The 23,413-nt window shown below is 43.4% G+C and overlaps 1 protein-coding gene across 6 annotated transcripts in view; it reads left to right on the top strand.

The window, feature by feature from the left end:
• LOC134344863 (cytochrome c oxidase assembly protein COX18, mitochondrial) overlaps window positions 1-23,413 on the top strand; it is a 35,224-nt gene that overhangs the window by 5,846 nt on the left and 5,965 nt on the right. For all 6 annotated transcript variants that reach the window (XM_063044980.1, XM_063044978.1, XM_063044982.1 and 3 more), the window contains 4 exons: window positions 1,369-1,469; window positions 12,018-12,184; window positions 16,072-16,190; window positions 21,634-21,741. In XM_063044980.1, the coding sequence (XP_062901050.1) occupies window positions 1,369-1,469; window positions 12,018-12,184; window positions 16,072-16,190; window positions 21,634-21,741 (495 nt within the window). The remainder of the gene's footprint in view (window positions 1-1,368; window positions 1,470-12,017; window positions 12,185-16,071; window positions 16,191-21,633; window positions 21,742-23,413) is intronic.

The raw sequence follows: 23,413 nt of genomic DNA, 5'->3' as shown, positions 1-23,413 counted from the left end.
AGTGAATGCATGTGGTGATATTTATCGTTAATCAAGGCCATAGCGTAAGTGTAGATTGTTGGCGTAGATCAGAATACATCCAGTTAAAAAAAACAGTTAAATTTCCAAAATGAGCTAACTGGTAACCATTCTTCACAAGTTCCAGTAGCATATTCTTGCTGGTGGATGTTAACATACATGCTGTGCTTTTTTTTCGGTTAATAAAATATCTATCATACAGGTCTGAATATTCAAAATGTTCTACTGGATTAATTGCATTTCCGTCTTTGGCACTATCAAGCCCATCTATTCCAATATTCTGAAAGTCACTGTTGAAAATGTTCAACAGATCAGGTAGCATCTATGGAAAATGAAACAGAATTAATGTTTCAGGTCAGTGACTCTTTATCAGAATTGTAAGAATGGGAAGTTGAAGTTGCGGGGATGGGGGAACGGTGGAGAAAACAAAGGCTAGTCTGTGAACGGGTAGATATCAAGGTGACCAGGAGACATAATTGCTTTCAGTGCCATCTAAGAGATGGCCTTCTACCCTCTCCTATCAGATTCCCCCCTCCTCCAGCCCTTTGTCTGTTTCACTAACAGCTTCCCAGCTCTTTACTTCACCCCTCCTCCTCTCTTGGTTTCACCTATCACCTGCCACCTTGTACTTCTTCCTCCCCTACCCCTGCCTTCTTACTCTGACTTCTCACTTTTTTTCCTAGTCCTGATGAAAGGTCTTGGCCCGAAATATCGACCGTTTATTCTTTTCCATAGATGCTGCCTGGCCTGCTGAGTTCCTCAGCATTTTGTGTGTATGCTGATTAATCATTGCTTATTGATCTGGAGGGTGTAAATCGGGGTTCTCAACCTGGAGATCACAGACCCCTTGGTTAATGGTAGGGTCCATGGCAAGAAAGAGAAACTGTATACAATGCTCCAAGTGCAATTTCACCAATGTTGTGCACACTGTGACATAACTTTTGTAGTAAATGCACTTCTCAACCCCAGTTTTCCTACCCCATCCTCTTTTAAACAACCTATAAATTTGCAGTTCAAAGTTCTTATTGTTTTATTTTTTGAGGCAGTTAAAGTTCTTCCATAGCTACAACCAGCAAAAGAATGTCTGTGTACATTGAGGAAGTGAAACAGAGTCCATTAAGTTATTAATTGGATTTGAACCTTAAAAACAAACTGCAGATGCTAGAAAGTTGAAACAAAAAGAAACAGAAGATGTTGGAAACTCGCAGCAACTCGGGCAGCATTGATGGAAAGAAAACAGTCGCAGCCCAAAGCAAAACACTGCCTGACTAGCTGCCTTTTTCCAACATTTTCTAATTTTGGACAAGGTTTGAACATTGTTTTACCACATGCTTTTATCCCATTCAATAGGTTGAAAATCTACAGCCAGAAATTGCAGAGCTAGCCAAGCGATTACGTTATGAAGTATCTGTGCGTGCAAAGCAAGTTGGGTGGTCAGAAAGTGTAGCTCGGTATGTATCTTTTTTCCTTCTTTCTAAAGCATGAGAATTAATGTAGCTGGAGCAGATCAGATGTGCCTAATTGCTCAGAGGAACTAGTTAGGCACAAAGACTCAAGGTAAAGGCTAGGACAGCAAAAATCTGATAATCCAGAACCTTGGGAATATATATTTTCTAGATATTGTATGTTATTTCTATTCAAACACACGTGTTATACAGAAGTGTAATATATTTTCCAATGAACCCATTTGATTCAAAGGGAGCAGGAAATGCACAAGAATCCATATCCCGGTTAAACCACAAACCCGCTCGTGTTACTGACCCTTGATGTTTTGGACTATTGCCCTGTTCCAGCAGCACACTTGGTCATCTAGTTTGGCAGTGCACCTCATTTGCATTTGATTATCTAAACCCTTCATGTCCTTTATGCTTTGTTAAGATTATCCCTAAATTAAGTCAAACAATTTTTTGTTGATCACTTCCTATAATTATAATTTGATTGATTAAAATTTCTCCAAGTAATAGATTAAAATTTCACCCAGGCTAATTCATTTTCAATGCATTGAAAATGGTATTTCGCAGTGTTTTTTTTTTACCCTGGATTGCTTTGGCTCTGTTTCATTAGTTAACATTATCCTCCACGTTGAACATCATTTGGAAGAAGTGCCAAGGGTACGAAATATACTGAGAATGAATCAGTAAGATTTCTGTTGTTACGTACCCCGTAACTGGGTTGCCAAACCAGCAGAAATGGATCACTCAGTTGGAGTCTGGAGTACTAGAACTAAGAAAGTTTTATTAAAGAAACAAGCAACACATTAATCGAAAGGATAATAAATGCAACAGTTCAGCGATGATAAACGCACATGTGCACAGAATTAAGATAACAGCATCAATCAAGCTCTATCGTTGTCTAGGGGTAAATGACCAAATTTCAAAATGACTCAAAGTTCAGTTCGCAGTAATCGTTTCCATGGCGATGGACAACGTGGGGGAAGAGAGACAGAGAGAACAGGAACAACTCAGCACTCAGCACGGCTTCACTCACAGATCAGCGAGATTGCTCACAAACAGCATTTGGGCGGGTCCTTGGTGATGTCACCTGAGGTCACCGACTGTGACCCCTCCTCCAGATGCGGTCGATCCTCTGCAGTGAACCCGGCACCCAGGCAAGGGCGGACACACACCGGGTTCCCGCTGATCGTACCTTTCCACCCTTGTCGTTGTCTGGTACTTCTCACCCACTCGTGAGAAGCGCACCGCTTCCAGGGTCTCGTTACCTCGGGTGGCGTGTGTGTCTGTCTTAGCGAACCTGTCCCTTTTTATCCCCCTGCTGGGGTATCGCCTGTCCATCACTTCAAACAGTTCAAAGGGGGGAGCCGCTCCAGACAGCTCTCCCTCCCACATCCCTTCATTACACATCTCCAGACGCTGCTCCATTGTTCCTTATCTCTCCTTCCCCTGAGGGCAGGTGGCAGACCAACTGCTGATGCCACTGATGCTAGCCCAGGCCAGCAAACATCTTAACTTTATGTGTATTCTCGTCACACTTCCCCCCTTTTAAGGATTTTTACCGGGAGGTAAAAATTACAAACATGAGTACATTATTTGATACACACAAATATACATCTTTATCAGCTATTTGGCTAATACAAAGAATTTGAAATTGTCAACACCTTGACAGACAGTCAGCGATCACATTTTCCGTGCCTTTTATATGTCTAATTTTTATATCAAATTCCTGTAGCATCAGACTCCAACTTAGCAATCTTCTGTTTTTATCTTTCATAGTGGCCAAAAACACTAATGGGTTGTGGTCAGTGTAAATTACCAGTGGTTTTCGTGCCGGGCAAATATAAACTTCAAAATGTTGTAATGCTAGTATGATGGCCAGTAACTCCTTTTCCACAGTGGAATAGTTCCTCTGATGGGTATTAAATTTCTTAGAAAAGTAAGCGACTGGGTGCTCAACCCCATCTTTGTCTGTCTGCAACAGCACCGCCCCGGCAGCTTCGTCGCTAGCATCTGTTGCTATGGAGAAGGGTTTTGAAAAGTCAGGCGCATTCAGCACAGGATGGTGACATAGAATCGCCTTCAGACTCTCGAAGGCTTGTTGACAAAGGTCGTCCCACACGAACTTCGCATTCTTTGGCAAAAGCTTAGTGAGAGGGACAGTAATATCCGCAAAGTTTTTGCAAAACTTCCTGTAGTACCCCACCATCCCTAAGAACCTTCTCAGGGCTCTCTTGTCTGTCGGGGTGGGGACCTCCGAGATAGCCTGCACCTTAGCCTGCATCGGAGCCAGCTGCCCCTGTCCCACCACAAATCCCAGATAAGTGACCTTCGCGTGGCCGAACTCACTTTTTGCGAGGTTCACTGTCAGGCTGGCTTCAGACAGCCGTTTAAATAGCTCCTCTACTGCCACAATGTGCTCCTCCCACGTGTTACTCCAGACCACTAAGTCATCAATATATGCTTCTGTGTTCCTGAGTCCCTTTATTACTGAATTAATCATTCTCTGGAAGGTCCCTGGGGCGTTTTTCATGCCAAAAGGTAGAACATTATACTCATACAAACCGGAGGGGGTGACAAATGCCGAGATTTCTCTAGCCCGGTCGGTTAAAGGGACACACCAGTATCCTTTCAGCAAGTCGACCTTGGTGATGTACGTGGCTCTCCCCACTTTATCGATGCAATCGTCTACCCTTGGGATGGGGTAAGCATCAGTTTTTGTGATGGCGCTCACCTTTCTGTAATCTGTACAGAATCGGATGCCCCCATCGGCTTTCGGGACAACCACGCAGGGAGACGCCCATTCCGACAGGGATGGCCTAATAATATCTGTGGCTAGCATGTACTCAATCTCTTTCTCCACTAGTTTGCCCTTCTCCAAGTTCATCCTATAGGGATGCTGTTTAATAGGCTGATCGGAGGTGACTACAACATCATGCACCGTCCCTTTGCATCGCCTCGGGACATCGGGACATACATCTGTGTGCCGTTTAATTAACTTTATCAATGGCCCGCTTTGTTCGGGGGTGAGGTGAGAGACTTTGTCAGCAAGATTAGCCAGAACAATGGAGTTCTCCAATCGGGTCGGCACCATATTCACCTTTTCAAGATGGGTTTTTCCCGTCTCATTCGACTCTCCAGTCTCAGTAATTTCTGTGATAACACCAACCGGGTTTTCTGTCTGATCGTGGTAGGCTTTTAACATGTTAATGTGTACCAACTGTGTGGGTTTATGCCTGTCCGGTGTTTCGATAACATAGTTCAAAGGGTCTATCTTCTTAGTTACCTTGTACGGACCGTGGAATCTCGCCTGAAGGGGGTTGGCTACCACTGGGAACAGAACTAAGACCCGATCGCCCACTTGGAACTCTTTTTCGCGGGCACGCCTATCATACCATGTTTTCATTTTAGTCTGGGAATGCCGCAGATTCTCTTTGGCAAGGTCACAGATCCTTCCCAGCCTCTCACGAAATTTTAAAACATAATCAATCACATTAACTTGAACTGCCGGACTGGACCATTGCTCTTTTAGTAAGGTCAAGGGTCCTCTGGGCCGATGACCGAAGACGAGCTCGAATGGGCTGAACCCCAATGACTCTTGGACCGTGTCCCTCACGGCAAATAAGAGGAGGGGCAAAGCATCATCCCAGCTCCTAGCGTTTTCTTGACAATACATTTTAATCATTGTCTTTAAGGTGGCGTGGAATCGTTCCAACGCCCCTTGTGACTCAGGGTGGTACGCAGAGGCTAAAATCTGTTTTGCTCCCATCTCATCCAACATCCGTCGGAAGGTGTGAGATGTGAAGACACTCCCCTGATCCGACTGGATTTCCCTGGGCAGCCCTACCGTAGTGAAAAATTTCACAAGTGCCTTTACCACGGCGGGCGCCTTCACGCTTGCCAGGGGCACAGCCTCCGGAAACCTGGTGGCGGCGCACATCATGGTCATCACGTACTCCCGCCCACTCGCAGTTCTGGGCAGGGGACCAACAAAATCCACAATGACTCGGGAAAAAGGTTCCCCGAAAGCGGGTATCGGTCGAAGGGGCGCTTTAGGCAGGACCTGATTTGGCTTCCCTACTACCTGACACAAATGACATCGCCTACAGTATTCAACAATATCTTTCCTCATGTTTGGCCAGTAAAAGTCTTTCATAATTCTGTCGACTGTCTTCCTCACCCCAAAGTGTCCACCGAGGGGTACCTCGTGGGCCAGGTTAAAAATCTCGCCCCTATAAATCTTCGGCACTACCACCTGGTGTACAACTCCCCATTCCTCATCTGCGGGCACAGTAGGTGGTCTCCATTTCCTCATTAGTACTCCCTCTTTTACATAATAGCCTACTGGTTCCTTTTTTAATTCGGCCTCGGAGAGAGCTGTCTCTGCCAAATCCATCAGCTCCTCGTCCCGCTCCTGGGCCTGTATAAAGTCCCCCCTGGCTAATGCTAAGTCTGCCTCAGCTCCCTTACTTCCTCTTGTTTCATTTCGTTCCGTCTTTTCACTTTCTATTTCCCCCCCGTACAGGGTGGGCAGAAACGTTTCAGCTAAATTTATGTCGGCCTCTGCAGCTTTCCTCGCCATCCGCCGAGTTACTGCGCAAACGGGATAAACCTGCGAGTCCACGGGCGGGGCCTCCATGCTGGCAGGCTGACTTGTCAGTCTTACGGCGGGGAACACATTTCCTCCCGCGAGGTCATTTCCGAGCAAGACTTCCACGTCTTTCATCGGTAACTCGGACCTCACCCCGACTGTGACTAGTCCAGAGACCAGGTTGCTTTGTAGGTGTATCTGGTGCAAAGGCACGGTTTCAGTCCCTTGTCCAATGCCCTGTATCACACTGACCTCCCCAGTCTCAGTCTCTGAGCCAAACTCTAATACACTCTTCAGTATTAGTGACTGACACGCTCCCGTGTCTCTCCAGGTCCGCACTGGAACTGGTTTTAACCCCTCCTTCACTGACACCAATCCGGCCGAGATAAACTTCTCGCGCCCTTCCTGAACTTTATCAGACCTCCTCCCCCTTGGGGGTGGGTTTGCCGGCTCAATACAGCCAGTCGGAACCCCCGTCTTTCCTTTCCTTGGGCCAAAGCACCTGGACGCAAAGTGTCCGACTTTCCCACAATTATAACAGACGACCCCAGGAGACTTCCTATCAGGCTGCTCCCGGTCTACCTTATCCTTTTCACTAGTCCCCGGCTTACTTTCTGACTTTTCCGGCGGACTCTCCCCGTCGTCCTGACTACCCTTCTGGTAGCCTTTACTCGGGGCAAACTTCATTTTATGCGTCAACGCATACTCATCCGCTAACTTAGCAGTTGCGGCTAACGTGGCTGCCTCTTTCTCATCGAGGTAGGGTCTCATACCCTCAGGGACACAACCTTTAAACTGCTCAATCAGAATCAGCTGCAGCAGTCTGTCATAATCCCCCTCTACCCCTTTCGAGGCGCACCAACGCTCACAATATGTTTGCATCTCGCGAGCAAACTCCAAATACGTGCGGTCCCACCGCTTCCTCGCATTCCGGAACCTCTGCCGGTATGCCTCCGGGACCAACTCATAAATCCTGAGGATGGCCTCCTTCACCACCTCATACTTCTGGGCATCTTCCGCGGATAAAGCGGAGTAAGCTTGTTGGGCTTTCCCTTTCAGTACACTCTGAAGTAAAACAACCCACTTATCCCTCGGCCAGTCCTGACTTATAGCTACTTTTTCGAAGTGGAGAAAGTACCGATCCACATCGGTATCGTCAAATGGGGGAACCAGCCTAACCTCCTGGGTCGCCCGGAACCCTCCACCTTGGTTCGGCACGAGCCCCTGCTCGGCCCTTATCTTTAACTTCTCCAGCTCAAATTCCCTTTCCCTCTGTTTCTCCTCTCTCTCCAACTGTCTTTCTCTCTCTTGCCTTTCTACCTCTTTCTCTCTCTCTCGCCTTTCTAACTCTCTCTCTTTCTCCTGCCTTTCTAACTGCTTCTCTTCGTGTTCTAACTGCCGTACCCGGAACTCGTGCTCGAGTCTCAGTTTTTCAAGCTGTACCTGTACCGCGTCTCCAGCAGGTTTTTCAATAGACACCACCCCCAGCTCACCTTGGGGAAACACACCTTTAGATACATAGTGCTCTACAATAGCTCTGTGTATCTCCTCTCTCCTCATTGTCGACTTCACCTTAGCAAGATTCACCCGTTTGGCCACAGCTATCAATTCCGATTTCCTGGCATCCTCTAATGCCTCCAAGGTCGGCGCCTTTATAAATTCCTCAACCTCCATTTCTGCTGTTTGTCTTTTCTTTCTTTCGGGAATTTTAACCCAATCAATTTACTCCGTCCCAAATTTAGCGTTCAAAATCCCGGACGAGAACCCCACTTATGTTACGTACCCCGTAACTGGGTTGCCAAACCAGCAGAAATGGATCACTCAGTTGGAGTCTGGAGTACTAGAACTAAGAAAGTTTTATTAAAGAAACAAGCAACACATTAATCGAAAGGATAATAAATGCAACAGTTCAGCGATGATAAACGCACATGTGCACAGAATTAAGATAACAGCATCAATCAAGCTCTATCGTTGTCTAGGGGTAAATGACCAAATTTCAAAATGACTCAAAGTTCAGTTCGCAGTAATCGTTTCCATGGCGATGGACAACGTGGGGGAAGAGAGACAGAGAGAACAGGAACAACTCAGCACTCAGCACGGCTTCACTCACAGATCAGCGAGATTGCTCACAAACAGCATTTGGGCGGGTCCTTGGTGATGTCACCTGAGGTCACCGACTGTGACCCCTCCTCCAGATGCGGTCGATCCTCTGCAGTGAACCCGGCACCCAGGCAAGGGCGGACACACACCGGGTTCCCGCTGATCGTACCTTTCCACCCTTGTCGTTGTCTGGTACTTCTCACCCACTCGTGAGAAGCGCACCGCTTCCAGGGTCTCGTTACCTCGGGTGGCGTGTGTGTCTGTCTTAGCGAACCTGTCCCTTTTTATCCCCCTGCTGGGGTATCGCCTGTCCATCACTTCAAACAGTTCAGGGTTCAAAGGGGGGAGCCGCTCCAGACAGCTCTCCCTCCCACATCCCTTCATTACACATCTCCAGACGCTGCTCCATTGTTCCTTATCTCTCCTTCCCCTGAGGGCAGGTGGCAGACCAACTGCTGATGCCACTGATGCTAGCCCAGGCCAGCAAACATCTTAACTTTATGTGTATTCTCGTCACACTGTTAAATAAATTTGTTAGATCTGAAAGATAAGCCTGCCAGTTTCAGATAGAACCGATGCAAGGGGATAAGACCAAAAGAACTTGACCTGCAGTAACTAGGTTAGAGAAGAAGGATTAATGTGAAATTGTTGTAGGCATCATCACTTGTGGAGTTTCACATGGAGGATGCCTCTTGTGTTTATGTGACACAACCATTTGTATTAAATAGGTGAGCTCAAAACTTCAACACATTTTAGGGTCTGTGAACATCAGCAGTAGCAAAATTGTATGTTATAACAATCTTTATAACTAAAACATCTGGCATTCATAAAACTGAGACGTCATCCTAGTGATGTTCTAGTAATTGTGCAACAAATGGTTTACAGCAGTATAGAGCTGCAATGTCTAGTCATGAATAATGATGGCAATTAAATATCTTCATAAGCTTTCTCATGCCAACATGGTTAAGTGAACACAGTCCTTACGTGAAAAAATATTAGACCAAATCGTCTAACCACTTACGATCAGGAACGTCAAATGATTAATTTATTTTGGTCTTGTACTAATGTCCATGACCTTTACAATAAATCTGTAAAGTTATTAGGGATGCCAAGAGACAGTACCAGTCCAAAAAGCAAGTCCCAGAACAGCTGTCAGTGAAACCAGTGCTTGCATGTTATAACTTGACAGCCCTGATATCATTGCTGATGTCAGGACATTCTTTCCCGACCACTTTAGTGCGTTCTGTGCATGTTTTGAACAGAAAGGGAATGAGATATTACCATCCACCCCAGCAGCCTAAACCCACAGTCACTATTGTAGACATAAGATTAGTCTTCCAGAGAGTGTACTCACAAACAGCAATTAATCAGGATGATGTCCCCGACCATGTCCATAGACTCTCCACATTTCGGCTGGAGGAAGTACTGGCAGACATTTTTAACATCTCCCTGCTTCAATCTGCCATAATGACAACTGCACTGTGGCTCTGACACTCACCATCAGGAAGTGCTTTTAAGAAGCCGGTCATTGCATGCATTAATTCCAGCCTCCCAGACAGCCTCGACCCACTGCATTTCTACTGCTGAAACAGATCTAAGGCAGATCCCATCTCCCTGGCCCTACACTCTTCTCTGGAGCATCTGGTCAGTAAAAACATCTATGTTTATCTATTGTTTATTGACTACAGCTCTGCCTTCGGTACTATATTACCAACCAAACATCTCAAAATTCTTAGACCTGGAATTGCACACCTCCTTTTGCAAGTGGATCCTTGACTTCATGACCAACAGACACCAATCAATAAGAACCAGCAGTAACACCTTTACCACATGATAATCCTGAACACAGGTGCCCCATAGGCTGTGTCCATAGCCCCTACTCTATTCACCATTCACTCACAACTGCCTGGCCGGATTCTGCTCTAGCTTGTATTTACAAATTTGTAGGTTATACCACTATAATGAACAGTATCTCAAATAATGTGGAGTCAGAATATAGGAAGGAGTTAGAGAGTCTAGTGACATGGTGTCATGACAGCAACCTTTCCCTCAATGTTAGCAAAACAAAAAAAAACTGGTCATTGACTTCAAGAAGGAAGGTTGTACACACATTCCTGTTTACTTCAATGGTGCTGAAGCAAGAGGATTTAAATCTTCAAGGTCCTTGGTGTGAGCATCACCAATACCCTTTCCTAGTCCAACGGTGTTGATGTCACAGCCAAGAAGTTCACCAGCACCTCTTCTTGCTCAGGGTGCTAAAGAAACTTACCCTGTCCTCTTTGACCGTCAATAATTTTTTGTCAAAGTACCATAGACAGTAACCTATCCAGACGCATCAGGGTTTGGTACAGCAACCCCTCTGCCTGGGACCACAAGAAACTGCAGAGAATTGTGGACACAGCTCAGCATATCATGGATACAAGCCTCTCCTCCATGGACTCTGTCTACACATCTTGTTGCTTCCAAAAAATCCAAAGCCTCACACATTCCAAGTATTCTCCTTCTCCCCTTGCTCCTTTAGTTAGTCATAAGATACAAAAGCCTGAAAATATGTATCACCAGGCTCAAGGACAGCTTCTATCATATTGTTGTAAGACTCTTGAGTAACTCCCTAGTACAGTAAGATAGACTGTAATCCACACAGTCTACTTTGTTGTCACCTTGCATCTTGTGGACTCTTGATCACACATCTATTTTGTTGTAACCTTGCATCTTACTGTCCACTGCATTGCACTTTCTCTCTAAGTGTAACACTTTATTCTGCACTCGGTTATTGTTTTACCTTGTACTACGACATTACACTATTTTAGTGAATTGATCTGTATGAATTAATTGCATGCAAGACAAGATTTTCACTGTATCTTGGGTCATGTGACAAAAATGGGCCAACCACAGAAAGGATATTTGTCCTTACAGTCTATACACCATTAAAAATGGATGAAATTTGATATAACAATATTTGGCTATGGTTCTGATACCTTGCTTTCCATACCAGCAGTGCAGTGGCATCCAGCACAAAATGTAGAAGGTTGTATAGATATGTTCAGTCTACAAATACAGGGCAAATCAAATCTAACCAATTACTACCTCGTTAGTTCAATTTCAGTTGTCAGGAATACGATGAAAAATATTAATAAACCTATCAAGCAGCACTTGCTCAGCAGCTCACAGGTTTCCTGTTCGGTATATGATCAGAAGTGTGAAATTCCAGAGGATGGTTGTAAACCTTGAAATCAAGGTAGCATTGTGGGAACATGGCATCAAAGAACCTTGGTGAAACTGAAGTAGAAAGAAATCCAGAGAAAAGATGTGACTTGAACAATTCTGATTATAGCACCTCATGGCAGAGAATTAGACATAACGGTTTCACCGAGGACCTGTTCCATCATATAGTTAGAATAGGATGTTTGCTGATGATTGTGTGCTGTTACAACAGTTCACTGCTGTCAGAAAATAAAAGCAGCCCCTGCCTACGTGCAGCAATACATAAGCTTCCCGACATGGACAGATGCAGAAAGTGACACAAGCAGTGACCTTTTCCTAATTACTGCTCTTCTTTTTCAAGGGTATTAAATCCATTAAATCCCTCACCATTAATATTCTTGGGGTCACTATTGAGCAGAAACTTAAATGCATCAACCATGTACATTTTGTGGCTATAGGAGTTAGTACCTATCTCACTGTGAAGGGCTTTGCTATTCTCCCCAAAGCCTGTTCAGCCTTCTGTAAGTTGGGAATGTGATGGAATATGCTACCTTGTAGCTTCAGTAAATGAAGCCAAAACTATGGAATATGCAACTTCTAAGCAGGTGGTTTTTATGAAGTTTTAATTAATTATTTTGTCCCTTGGGTGTCAGTTTCCATTTTAGGAAAAATTTGAAAAGGATCATCTCGGAACTGTATGTGCGTGACAACTGTCATCCTTTCAAAGCTAGTCTCCTTGTCTGGGTCCAGCTGCCACTTTGGATATGCATCTCTTTTGCTTTGAGGAACCTGAGTCTGGCAGCATCTGATCCTTCAGCAGGTACTCAGCTTCCTCAGCATGTTAGACGTACTACGGTTATTCCTTGTTTAAGGAAGTTGCATTCTGGTAGTCAAATGGCTTGACTTGTTTTTTTTTTGGAATGAGGCAGTGACGTCACAGTAGAAACGGGAAAACCTCTCCAAAAAATGGCAGACATCCAAAGTCTGAAATTGCTTAATCATGGTTGATCATTTATAAAGTTAACATGATTTGCACAAGATATTTTCTGAATTCCAGTTGTTCAGTCAGTTTGATAATCTGTCCTCAGCAGAACTGCATGCAAAGAGTCGCCACTTGTTAATGCCATCTGGGTTTCCAGAAAAAATCCCATATACCCTATATTGTATGCTCTAGCATGGTATGCAGTGGAACACATGTTGGACAGGTGAACTGAAAAGAACTGTGTGTTCTCTCCAGTAACCTTTCTGCTAGGAGCATTTGAAAAAAAAAAATTAATGAAACTGAAAGGCTGTAATTCCCCAGGATCCAGTAACCGACAGTCCAGGTTTTTAAAGAGGAAACTGTTATGGTAAAGGGTACAGTGGTTGCCATTTTCCTAGTCATACTCATAGTCATAGCCATACTTTATTAATCCCGGGGGAAATTGGTTTTCGTTACAGTTGCTTCATAAATAATAAATAGTAATAGAACCATAAATAGTAATATGTAAATTATGCCAGTAAATTATGAAATAAGTCCAGGATCAGCCTATTGGCTCAGGGTGTCTGACCCTCCAAGGGAGAAGCTGTAAAGCTTGATGGCCGCAGGCAGGAATGACTTCCTATGACGCTCAGTGCTGCATCTCGGTGGAATGAGTCTCTGGCTGAATGTACTCCTGTGCCCACCCAATACATTATGTAGTGGATGGGAGACATTGACCAAGATGGCATGCAACCTAGACAGCATCCTCTTTTCAAACACCACCGTGAGAGAGTCCAGTTCCATCCCCACAACATCACTGGCCTTACAAATGAGTTTGTTGGTTCTATTGGTGTCTGCCACCCTCAGCCTGCTGCCCCAGCACACAACAGCAAACATGATAGCACTGGCCACCACAGACTCATAGAACATCCTCAGCATCGTCCGGCAGATGTTAAAGGACCTCAGTCTCCTCAGGAAATAGAGACGGCTCTGACCCTTCTTGTAGACAGCTTCAGTGTTCTTTGACCAGTCCAGTTTATTGTCAATTCGTATCCCCAGGTATTTGTAATCCTCCACCATGTCCACACTGACCCCCTGGATGGAATCAGGGGTCACCGGTACCTTAGCTCTCCTCAGGTCTACCACCAGCTCCTTAGTCTTTTTCACATTAAGCTGCAGATAATTCTGCTCACACCATATAACAAAGTTTGCTACTGTAGCCCTGTACTCAGCCTCATCTCCCTTGCTGATGCATCCAACTATGGCAGAGTCATCCGAAAACTTCTGAAGATGACAAGATTCTGTGCAGTAGTTGAAGTCCGAGGTGAAAATGATGAAGAGAAAGGGAGACAAGACAGTCCCCTGTGGAGCCCCAGTGCTGCTGATCACTGTCGGACACACAGTGTTGCAAGCACACGTACTGTGGTCTGCCAGTCAGGTAATCAAGAATCCATGATACCAGGGAAGCATCCACCTGCATCGCTGTCAGCCTCTCCACCAGCAGAGCAGGGCGGATGGTGTTGAATGCACTGGAGAAGTCAAAAAACATGACCCTCACAGTGCTCGCTGGCTTGTCCAGGTGGGCGTAGACACGGTTCAGCAGGTAGACGATGGCATCCTCAACTCCTAGTCAGGGCTGGTAGGCGAACTGGAGGGGATCTAAGTGTGGCCTGACCATAGGCCGGAGCAGCTCCAGAACAAGTCTCTCCAGAGTCTTCATGATGTGGGAGGTCAATGCCACCGGTCTGTAGTCATTGAGGCCGCTGGGGCACGGCGTCTTCGGCACAGGGACGAGGCAGGATGTCTTCCACAGTACAGGAACCCTCCGGAGCCTCAGGCTCAGGTTGAATACATGGCGAAGTACTCCACATAGCTGAGGGGCATAGGCTTTGAGCACCCTGGTACTGACACGTACCTTCCAAAACGGCATGTAGTCTTAGCTTCCTTCCACAGATTGGAAAAATGGCAAATATGTCCCTAGTATTTAAGAAGAGAGAAAGAGAAATCAGAGAACTACAGGCCAGTTGGCCTCATATTAATAAAACAGAAAATGATAGAATATTATTAATGAAGCAGTAAAATGGTACTTCAAAAATGATAATAGGAATTGAGGAGAGTCAACATACTGTAGATTAATGAAAGTGAAACACATCATGGCAGACGCTCTCCACACGGCTTGAGACCACCTGGACAACACAAACACCTATGTCAGGATACTGTTCGTCAACTATAGCTCAGCATTTAATACACCATTTCCACAATCCTGATTGAGAAGTTGCGAACCTGTGCCTCTGTACCTCCCTCTGCAATTGGATCCTCAATTTCCTCACCAGAAAACCACAGTCTGTGTGGATTGATGATAACATATCCTCCTCGCTGACGATCAACACTGGCGCACCTCAGGAGTGTGTGCTTAGACCACTGCTCTACCCTCTATACACATGACTATGTGGCTAGGCATAGCTCAAATACCATCTACAAATTTACTGATGATGTAATCATTGTTGGTAGAATCTCAGGAGGTGACAACAGGGCGTACAGGAGTGAGATATGCCAACTAGTGGAATGGTGCTGCAGCAACAATGTTGCACTGAATGTCAGTAAGACAAAAGAGCTGATTGTGGACTTCAGGAAGGGTAAGGCAAAGGAACACATACCAATCCTCATAGAGGGATCAGAAGTGGAGAGAGTGAGCAGTTTTAAGTTCCTGGGTGTCAAGATCTCTGCGGATCTAACCTAGTCCCAACATATCGATATATAGAAGGCAAGACAGCAGCTATACTTCATTAGGAGTTTGAAGAGATTTGGCATGTCAACAAATACACTCAAAAACTTCTATAGATGTACGTGGAGAGCATGCAGACAAGCTGCATCGCTGTCTGGTATTGGGGGAGGGGCTACTGCACTGTACTGAAAGAAGCCGCAGAGGGTTGTAAATCTAGTCAGCTCCATCTTGGGTACTAGCCTACTAAGTACCCAGGATATCTTCAGGGAGCGGTGTCTCAGAAAGGAAGTGTCCATTATTAAGGACCTCCAGCACCCAGGGCATGCCCTTTTCTCACTGTTACCATCAGGTAGGAGGTACAGAAGCCTGAAGGCACACACCCAGCAATTCAGGAACAGCTTCTTCCCCTCTGCCATCCAATTCCTAAATGGACATTGAACCCTTAGACACGACCTCACTTTTTTAATATACAGTGTTTCTGATTTTTGCACGATTTTTAACCTATTCAATATACGTATACTGTAATTGATTTATTTATTATTTATATTTTCTCTTCTATATTATGTATTGCATTGAACTGCTGCTGAGTTAATACATTTCACGTCACATTCCGGTGATAATAAACCTGATTCTGGTTAGATGTTTCAGTTTTTGAGGCTGTAAGCAGAATGGTAAGGAAGAGTCGGAAGGTATTTGTACTTTCAGAAGTCATCTTACTTTCATCAGGTGCAAATGTGGTTATTAAGGATGTTGCTAAGGGTTAATTCTTTGCTAAGGTTGGTTAATGGCAGGCTACTTAAATAACAAAGTAACTTACATATGGCAGTGGTAGCAACTCTGGGTTTCATCGGTAATGTTTCTGATTATCTTATATCTATGATTTCTGCTTACTGGTTATCCTGTTAATAGCACATTTATAACGTGTGTGTAGCATGGCAGGAGATTACAGACAATTGGTTTTAGAAAGATTCTTGTAAGTCTTGGTTGATGATAACTAATGTTATTCCATTTTGTGTTATAGTATCTGGTGCTCAGGACCTATCAGTGGGTGGCACACTCTGGTTTCCTGATTTGACTTTGCCTGATTCAACCTGGATAATGCCCATATCCTTGGGGCTCATTAACCTTTTAATAGTTGAGGTAAGAATGTTGTTTTGAAAATGTGTTCACCATTAAAAAAGAACATCGCTTTCTCTTTCCACGAATGAGAAAATCTGCAGGTGCTGGAAATCCAATCAACACGATGAGTTCCTCCAGGATTTTCTGTGTGTGTTGTATTGCTATCTATTTAACATTTTAGTGTTATTTTCACCAACAACACACACAGCTTATGGCAAGGTCTGCACACCATCACAAACTTCAAAGCTAAACGCAATTGGTGCTGCCAACATTGCTGTCTCTCTCCCAGATGAGCTAAATCTTTTTTATGCTCAGTTCGATGTCGCTGACACTGAGCCGCTGATGCGACCTGCACATTTGTCATCTCTGAGGCTGAAGTACATAGGTGTTTCCAATGAGTGGACAGCCGCAAGGCTGTGGGAACGGATGGCATCCCAGGTGGGTACTCAGTGTGTGCACGGCACATCTGGCTGGTGTGTTTGCAGGTATCTTTAATCTCCCTCTTCCAGTATAGAATGTCCTCCTGCTTCAAAACATCCACTATTGTCCCTGTATCTAAAAAGATCAAGGTTAGCATGTCTGAACGACTGGTGTCCTGTTGCACTCACCTCAATAATAAGAAAATGCTTTGAGAGGTTAGTCAAGGACTACACCTGCAGCATGCTACCAGCCACGCTGGACACCCTACAATTTGCCTACCGACACAACCAATCGATAGACAACGTAATAGCCACAGCTCTACACACTGTCCTTACACACCTGGAGAAGAGGGATACTTATGTGAGAATGCTGTTCTTGGACTACAGTTCAGCATTCAACACCATAATTCCACCCAGGCTCGACAAGGAGCTCAGAGACCTCGGCCTTCACCCTCCCTTGTGCAGCTGGATCCTGGACTTCATGTCAGATCGCCAGCAGGTGGTAAGTGTGGGCTCCCTCACTTCTGCCCGTCTGACCCTCAACACAAGAGTTCCCAGGGCTGTGTCCCAAGCCCCCTCCTTTACTCTGTGTACACCCATGACTGTGTCACCACCTGCAGCTCCAATCTGCTAATTAAATTTGCAGATGATACTACATTGATTGGCCTTATCTCAAATAATAATGAGGCATCCTACAGAGAAGAAGTCAACACCATGACACAGTGGTGTCAAGAAAACAACCTCTCCATCAATGTTGCAAAAACAAAGGAGGTGGTTGTGAACTACAGGAGGAACGGAGACAGGTTCACCACTATTGACATCAATGGATCTGGGTTGAGGAACAGCTTCAAGTTCCTTGGTATACACATCACCGAGGATCTCACTTGGATTGTACATACCGGCTGTGGTGAAAAAAGCACAATAGCACCTCTTCTCAGATGGTTGAAGAAGTTTGGCATGAGTCCTCAAATCCTAAGGACTTTTGATAGGGGTAGAGTTGAGAGCATCCTGACTGGCTGTATCACTGCCTGGTATGGGAACTGTACCTCCCTTAATCGCAAGACTGGGCAGAGAGTGGTGCAGACAGCCCAGCGCATCGGTGGATGTGAACTTCCCACTATTCAGGACATTTACAGCGACAGGTGTGTAAAAAGGGCCCAAAGAATCATTGGGGACCCGAGTCACCCCAACCACAAACTGTTCCAGCTGCTACCATCTGGGAAACGGTAATGCAGCATTAAAACCAGGACCAACAGGCTTCGAGACAGCTTCTTTCACCAGGCCATCAGACTGATTAATTCACGCTGACACTATTGTATATCTAAACTATAGTGACAGTTGTTTTATATAATCTTACTGTACATGCTATTTATTACAAATTACTGTAATTTGCACATTCAGATGGAGGTGTAACAAAGATTTTTACTCCTCATGTATGTGAAGGATGTAGTAAATAAAGTCCAATCAATTCTTAGAGCAGTGAGTTAGTTAAGCATGTTTTCTGTGCCAGAATAGTAGCTGGTGACTCATTGTCTCTTTATAGTTCCCATGATGGCTTGTACTGTATATTGCTACCCTTTTACATGAATTTTACTTGATGTAAAATGGGCACAGGTGCATGCATATCACTCCTCCTGCAAGCAGTACAAAGGGTCTCGGCCCGAAACGTCGACTGTAACTATTCCTAGAGATGCTGCTTGGCCTGCTTCGTTCACCAGCAACTTTGATGTGTGTTGACTGAATATTTAATCTTCTTGGCATTGGCATTTTCTCCTCCACAGACTCACTAGATTTTAAATATGCTTTGAATGAAAAAAATTACATGTTTTCATTTTCTCATGCAGTCATTTTAAAAATGAACCTCTGAACTGAAAAGCTTGTGAGCAAGACCTGTAGGAGTTGATGGGGAAGTCAAGTGTGGTTTCAGAAATTTGCAACCTGTACTTAAGTAAGCTTTTGTAGGATGTATCATTTAATGGACCTCCACTCTTGTTGAATAAACTGAAGTGAAGATCTGGCATCATGTCCTTCATATATTCTGCATAAATGATCCAAATGCAGATATTGTGAAGGATTTTGTAAAGTAAATAAATGTGCTATTAACAGAACGACCAGTAACTAGAAATCATAGGTATAAGATAATTTTGGACAGAATGGCCATGCTTTGCAATTCCCTCAGCTATCACACCTGAAGACTTAAAACACTGCATTTATCCTACTTTGCATCAGGAATTGGTGCTCTGTTATTGTCCTTTACCCATTGTATATATTTGGATGTATTGTGTAGGTTCTAACATATCTTTTCTGATATTTGTAGTGGCTCTGAGTAGATTGTGTCAGTTGTTTTCCATAGTGCACTTATTGAATCCACTTTGTTTTAACCTAGACTATTTTAAATGCAGATGATACCACCGTAGTGTGCTGTATCTCAAATAATGATGAGTCAGGAGTACAAGAAGGAGATAAAGAGCCAAGTGACGTGATGTTATCACAACCTTTCCCTCAATATTAGCAAAACAAAAGAGCTGGTCATTGACCAGGAAGGGGATAGTGCACATGTTCATCTTTATTTCAGTGATGCTAAGGTCTAAAGAGTTGAGAGATCAAATTCTAGCAATGAACATTACCAAAAACCTGTTCTGATCCAACCATGTTGGTGCCTCAGCGAAGTAAGCTCACCAGTACCTCATGAGGCAAAAGAAATTTGGCATGTCCTCTTTGACCCTATGTTGCACCATGGCCTGGTGTGGCAATGGCTCTGCCCATGAGCGCAAGAGGCTGCAGAGTTGTGGACACAGCTCAGCACATCATGCAAATCATCCTCCCTGTCCACATTTTTCACTGCCTTGTTAAAGCAGCCAACATAATCAAAGATCTCAACCACCTTGGACATTCCCTCTTTTCACCTTTCCTATTGGGCAGAAGATGTTGTTCGTCCATCGTCGTCGATGAAGGTCTCGACACCATTTAATGATGGTGTCGAGACTAGCGCTTGATTTGGATTTAAGTGAGGGAGAGTTGTGCAGTGACAGCCTCACTCTCTCTTCCCATTTCCCATCTGGATCCAGTGGCAAGACAAGAGTTGAGACGGCTGGAGATGGGACTAGGCACGATGGATGACCAGGACATCTTCTGTGTCATGTCGTGCTCTACACGTTCCACAACACTCGCAGAGACCGCCTTCATGACCGCTGGACTTTCCATTGGTCTCGTCCGCTCAATCAGCCAGAGTCTGCCTTCACATGCTGGGATAGACGACTCCCTATCTCACCGAGTGTTTGAGACCCGTCAGCTACCCTCACCTGGTTTAGCCGGCTTGTTGAGGCGGTTGCCCAGCCAGGGTGTGGCCGCTGTTACATGCAAACAACTACAGAGAGCCACAGGTGAGAGCTGCGTGCCAGGTGGGGACCAAAGGTGGACAAACCGCCTGAAAAGACGCGACATGTTCCCTCAGCAGAGGAGCTACCCCTCCCTGACACCCCTAAAAGCACGTACCACCAGACTCAAGTACAGTCTCTGGCTCTCCATGATTGAATATTATCCTAGTAAGATAAGATGAACTCCTGACCTTACAACCTACCTTATTGTGATTTTACTGTCTAACAGCACTTTCTCTGTACTGTAACACTGTCCTGCACTCCATTATTGTTTTACCTTGTACAACCTCAGTGCACCATTGCAATGAACTAATCTGTATGGATGGAAGGCAGTGTACCTCAATACATCTGACAACAATAAGCCGATTTACTTTAATTTAATTTGCTATCATGCAAGAAAATCCTATTAATTATGCTTTATATATTTTACAAAATTCAAAATAAATTTATTACCTCCATAAACAAGCCTGAGATTCGTTTTTTTTTTGTGGGCATGCTCAGTAAATCCAAGAACCATAATCGAATCAAGGAAAGACCGCGCCCAACAGGGCAAACAAACAAACAACTAATTACCAAAAGACAGCATACTATGCAAGTGCAAAAGAGAAAATAAATAATTATCAAGAACATGAGATGAAGAGTCCTTAAAAGTGAGAAAGGATATACAACCCATTACAGTTTTTATTTATATTTGCATGATTAATTATTGTACAACCTTTAGTCAAATACTCACAGAAGTTGTAAAAGGCACTAGAAATATATGCATTTTTGAATATAGATACAGGAACAGCATCACTGTTTAGATCCCAGTACTGATTGTTGGAAATAGGATTAAGATCAGGTTATGGTGCTTTCCATGATTCAGGATGTCTTAAATATTTTATGCTCAATTATATACTTCAGAATTATGGAATATTATCTATCTTAATGTGCCCATAGCCAAACCATCACTTTCAGTAATGCTGGTTAAGGTATAGACCTTGGGCAGAATATAGTCTTGAATTTCATGTGCTACTGGAAGTTTTACCTCCACCTGAAAAGGCAGATGGGGTATTAGTTTAACATATAAAAAATGCATGAAATGTAAGTTATTGTTCAAGGTTGTTCTTTGTGTACAACTGAACTCATCCACTCTAGATACATAACAACGCAAACAACAGTCCTGATGAAGGGTCTCGGCCTGAAACGTCGACTGTACCTCTTTCTAGAGGTGCTGCCTGGCCTGCTGCGTTCACCAGCAACTTTGATGTGTGTCACTCTAGATACATGAATGGTCTTACTTAAAACCTTAGAGATTGTTTGATCAGTACTGAGGATTGTGATTATTTTGTGAGCTTATAATGTATGAACAAATCATTTTAGTAAGTCAAATAATTTTTCAATGCTTTATGACCTAATAATTTCTCTGTTCTTAAAACATAGTTTCCAACATAATAATAATACTTGCTCTAATACTTATTCTGGCAGATATAATTTCAATTTATGTCATCTACTACCATAAGATAGTCTTAAGTAAATATTTGCATAGGTTATGCCCCTTAACTTTAAAAGCATGATGCTAATAGTTTATTGTGATTTAAAAAATTGTTTTAATCATATCTTTGATCATATCTGGCTCTTCTGCTTCAGAACCTAAATGATGTTTTTATACCCAATGTTCAAGTACAGATTTTTGCTCTCCGGAAAATAGAATTGTCAAAATTTCAGAAATACATCACCTACATGATCCGTGGATTTTCAGTGCTCATGGTTCCAATTGCTGCAGCAGTCCCTTCGGTAAGTGATTGCTGCTCTTATGCTTGCATTTAGGTGAAGTCAGCTATTATTGCTTATCTTCTTACCTCTAGTTTCTGCTAATTCTGATTAAAATGATCTATACATAAACTAATATGGCAAATAACACTCATGCTACAAAATTGCCTGGGATTTTTTGTACAGTCATTTGATCATGAAAACTATCACTATTTTGCTCGTTATGACTCTCACAAAGCTAACTCTTTTTTTAATTAACTTTTTTATGAGTTTCTACAATACAACAAAAACACCCACGAGCAAAAAAAAGATTTATACAGTGCAAAACAAACATGTCTAATATATAATTCATAACAGTAAAGAAAAAGCACCCAAAATAAAATCATATAAAGTTAGTATCCTCCCCAGCCTCCCACTACACGACTCCAAGCCAACCATTTTGATGTAACAAAAAGTTACAGAGCTTTTGTCACCACAGAGCTGTAAATATAAAAAAAATTGCCTACTACTTAAACTGTAATATATTTCACATGAAAAAAACCTAAAACTTAACCAAAAAAAAAGCTGAAAGTAAGGGAATAAAATGCAAAAAAAAGGATAAACCTTTAAATCTAAAGCGGAATTATGAAAATATTCAAGAAACGGTCCCCACACCTTATGGAACTTTATATCCGAATTAAGAAGTGAATAATGAATCTTTTCAAGGTCTAAGCAGGACATAATGTCTCTAAGCCATTGAACATGAGTGGGTGGGGCAACATCTCTCCACCTAAGAAGACTAGATGTCTAGCCAAAAGAGAGGCAAAAGACGATGTTCAACGTTTAGTCGGACTCAATTGCATGTCAACTTCACCCGAGGTGCCAAAAAGAGCAATCAAATGGTTAGGTTTTAAGTGGCAATTAAGAATATGGGATAAAGTTGAAAAGACTTCTCTCAAAAATTTCTCCAAACTAGAACAAGCCCAACACATATGGATAAGAGAAGCCTCGCCCCCTTTACACTTGTCACAAAAGGGAATAATATCAGGATATTTAGTTTTAGACATATGAGCCCTTTGTACAACTTTGAACTGCAAAAGACCATGGTGAGCACATAAAGAGGTTGAGTTAACTGACTTAAGAATTGAATCCCAAACCTCGTCGGACAGAGAAATATTCAAATCATGCTCCCAGGCAGTTCTAATTTTATCAAAGGGAGCACGCCTCAAGATCACTAACTTAATAAACCTTTACCCAATGGATTTATACAAAGAAATAAGTCTACGACGCTTTTTTCAGGCATTTCATGAAAATTTGGTATTAAGGGCTTAATAAAATGTCTAATTTGAAGATATCTAAAAAACTGAGTATTAGGTAGGTTAAACTTTGCAGAGAGTTGTTCAAAAGTTGCAAAACGATTATCTATGAAAAGATCTTCAAAGCGTCTAATGCCCTTTCTGTACCAGACAAGAAATGTTAGGTCTTGCATAGAAGATCGGAAAAGATGGTTATGTAAAATAGGGCTAGAGAGAGAGAAACCATGAAGACCATAATGTTTTCTGAACTGAACCCATATTCTCAGAGTATGTCTAATGAGAGGATTAACAATTAGTTTAGGCAAATGACAAGGAAGTGCAGATCCAAGAAGTGTGGAAATGGAGGAATCCTTATAGGAGTTCAACTCCATTGCCTCCCATTTTGGGCAGCCAGACTGATT

This window comes from Mobula hypostoma, chromosome 4 (assembly GCF_963921235.1).
Source record: "Mobula hypostoma chromosome 4, sMobHyp1.1, whole genome shotgun sequence".
Taxonomy (NCBI): Eukaryota; Metazoa; Chordata; class Chondrichthyes; order Myliobatiformes; family Myliobatidae; genus Mobula; species Mobula hypostoma.
This window is presented reverse-complemented; position numbering and strand designations above follow the sequence as displayed.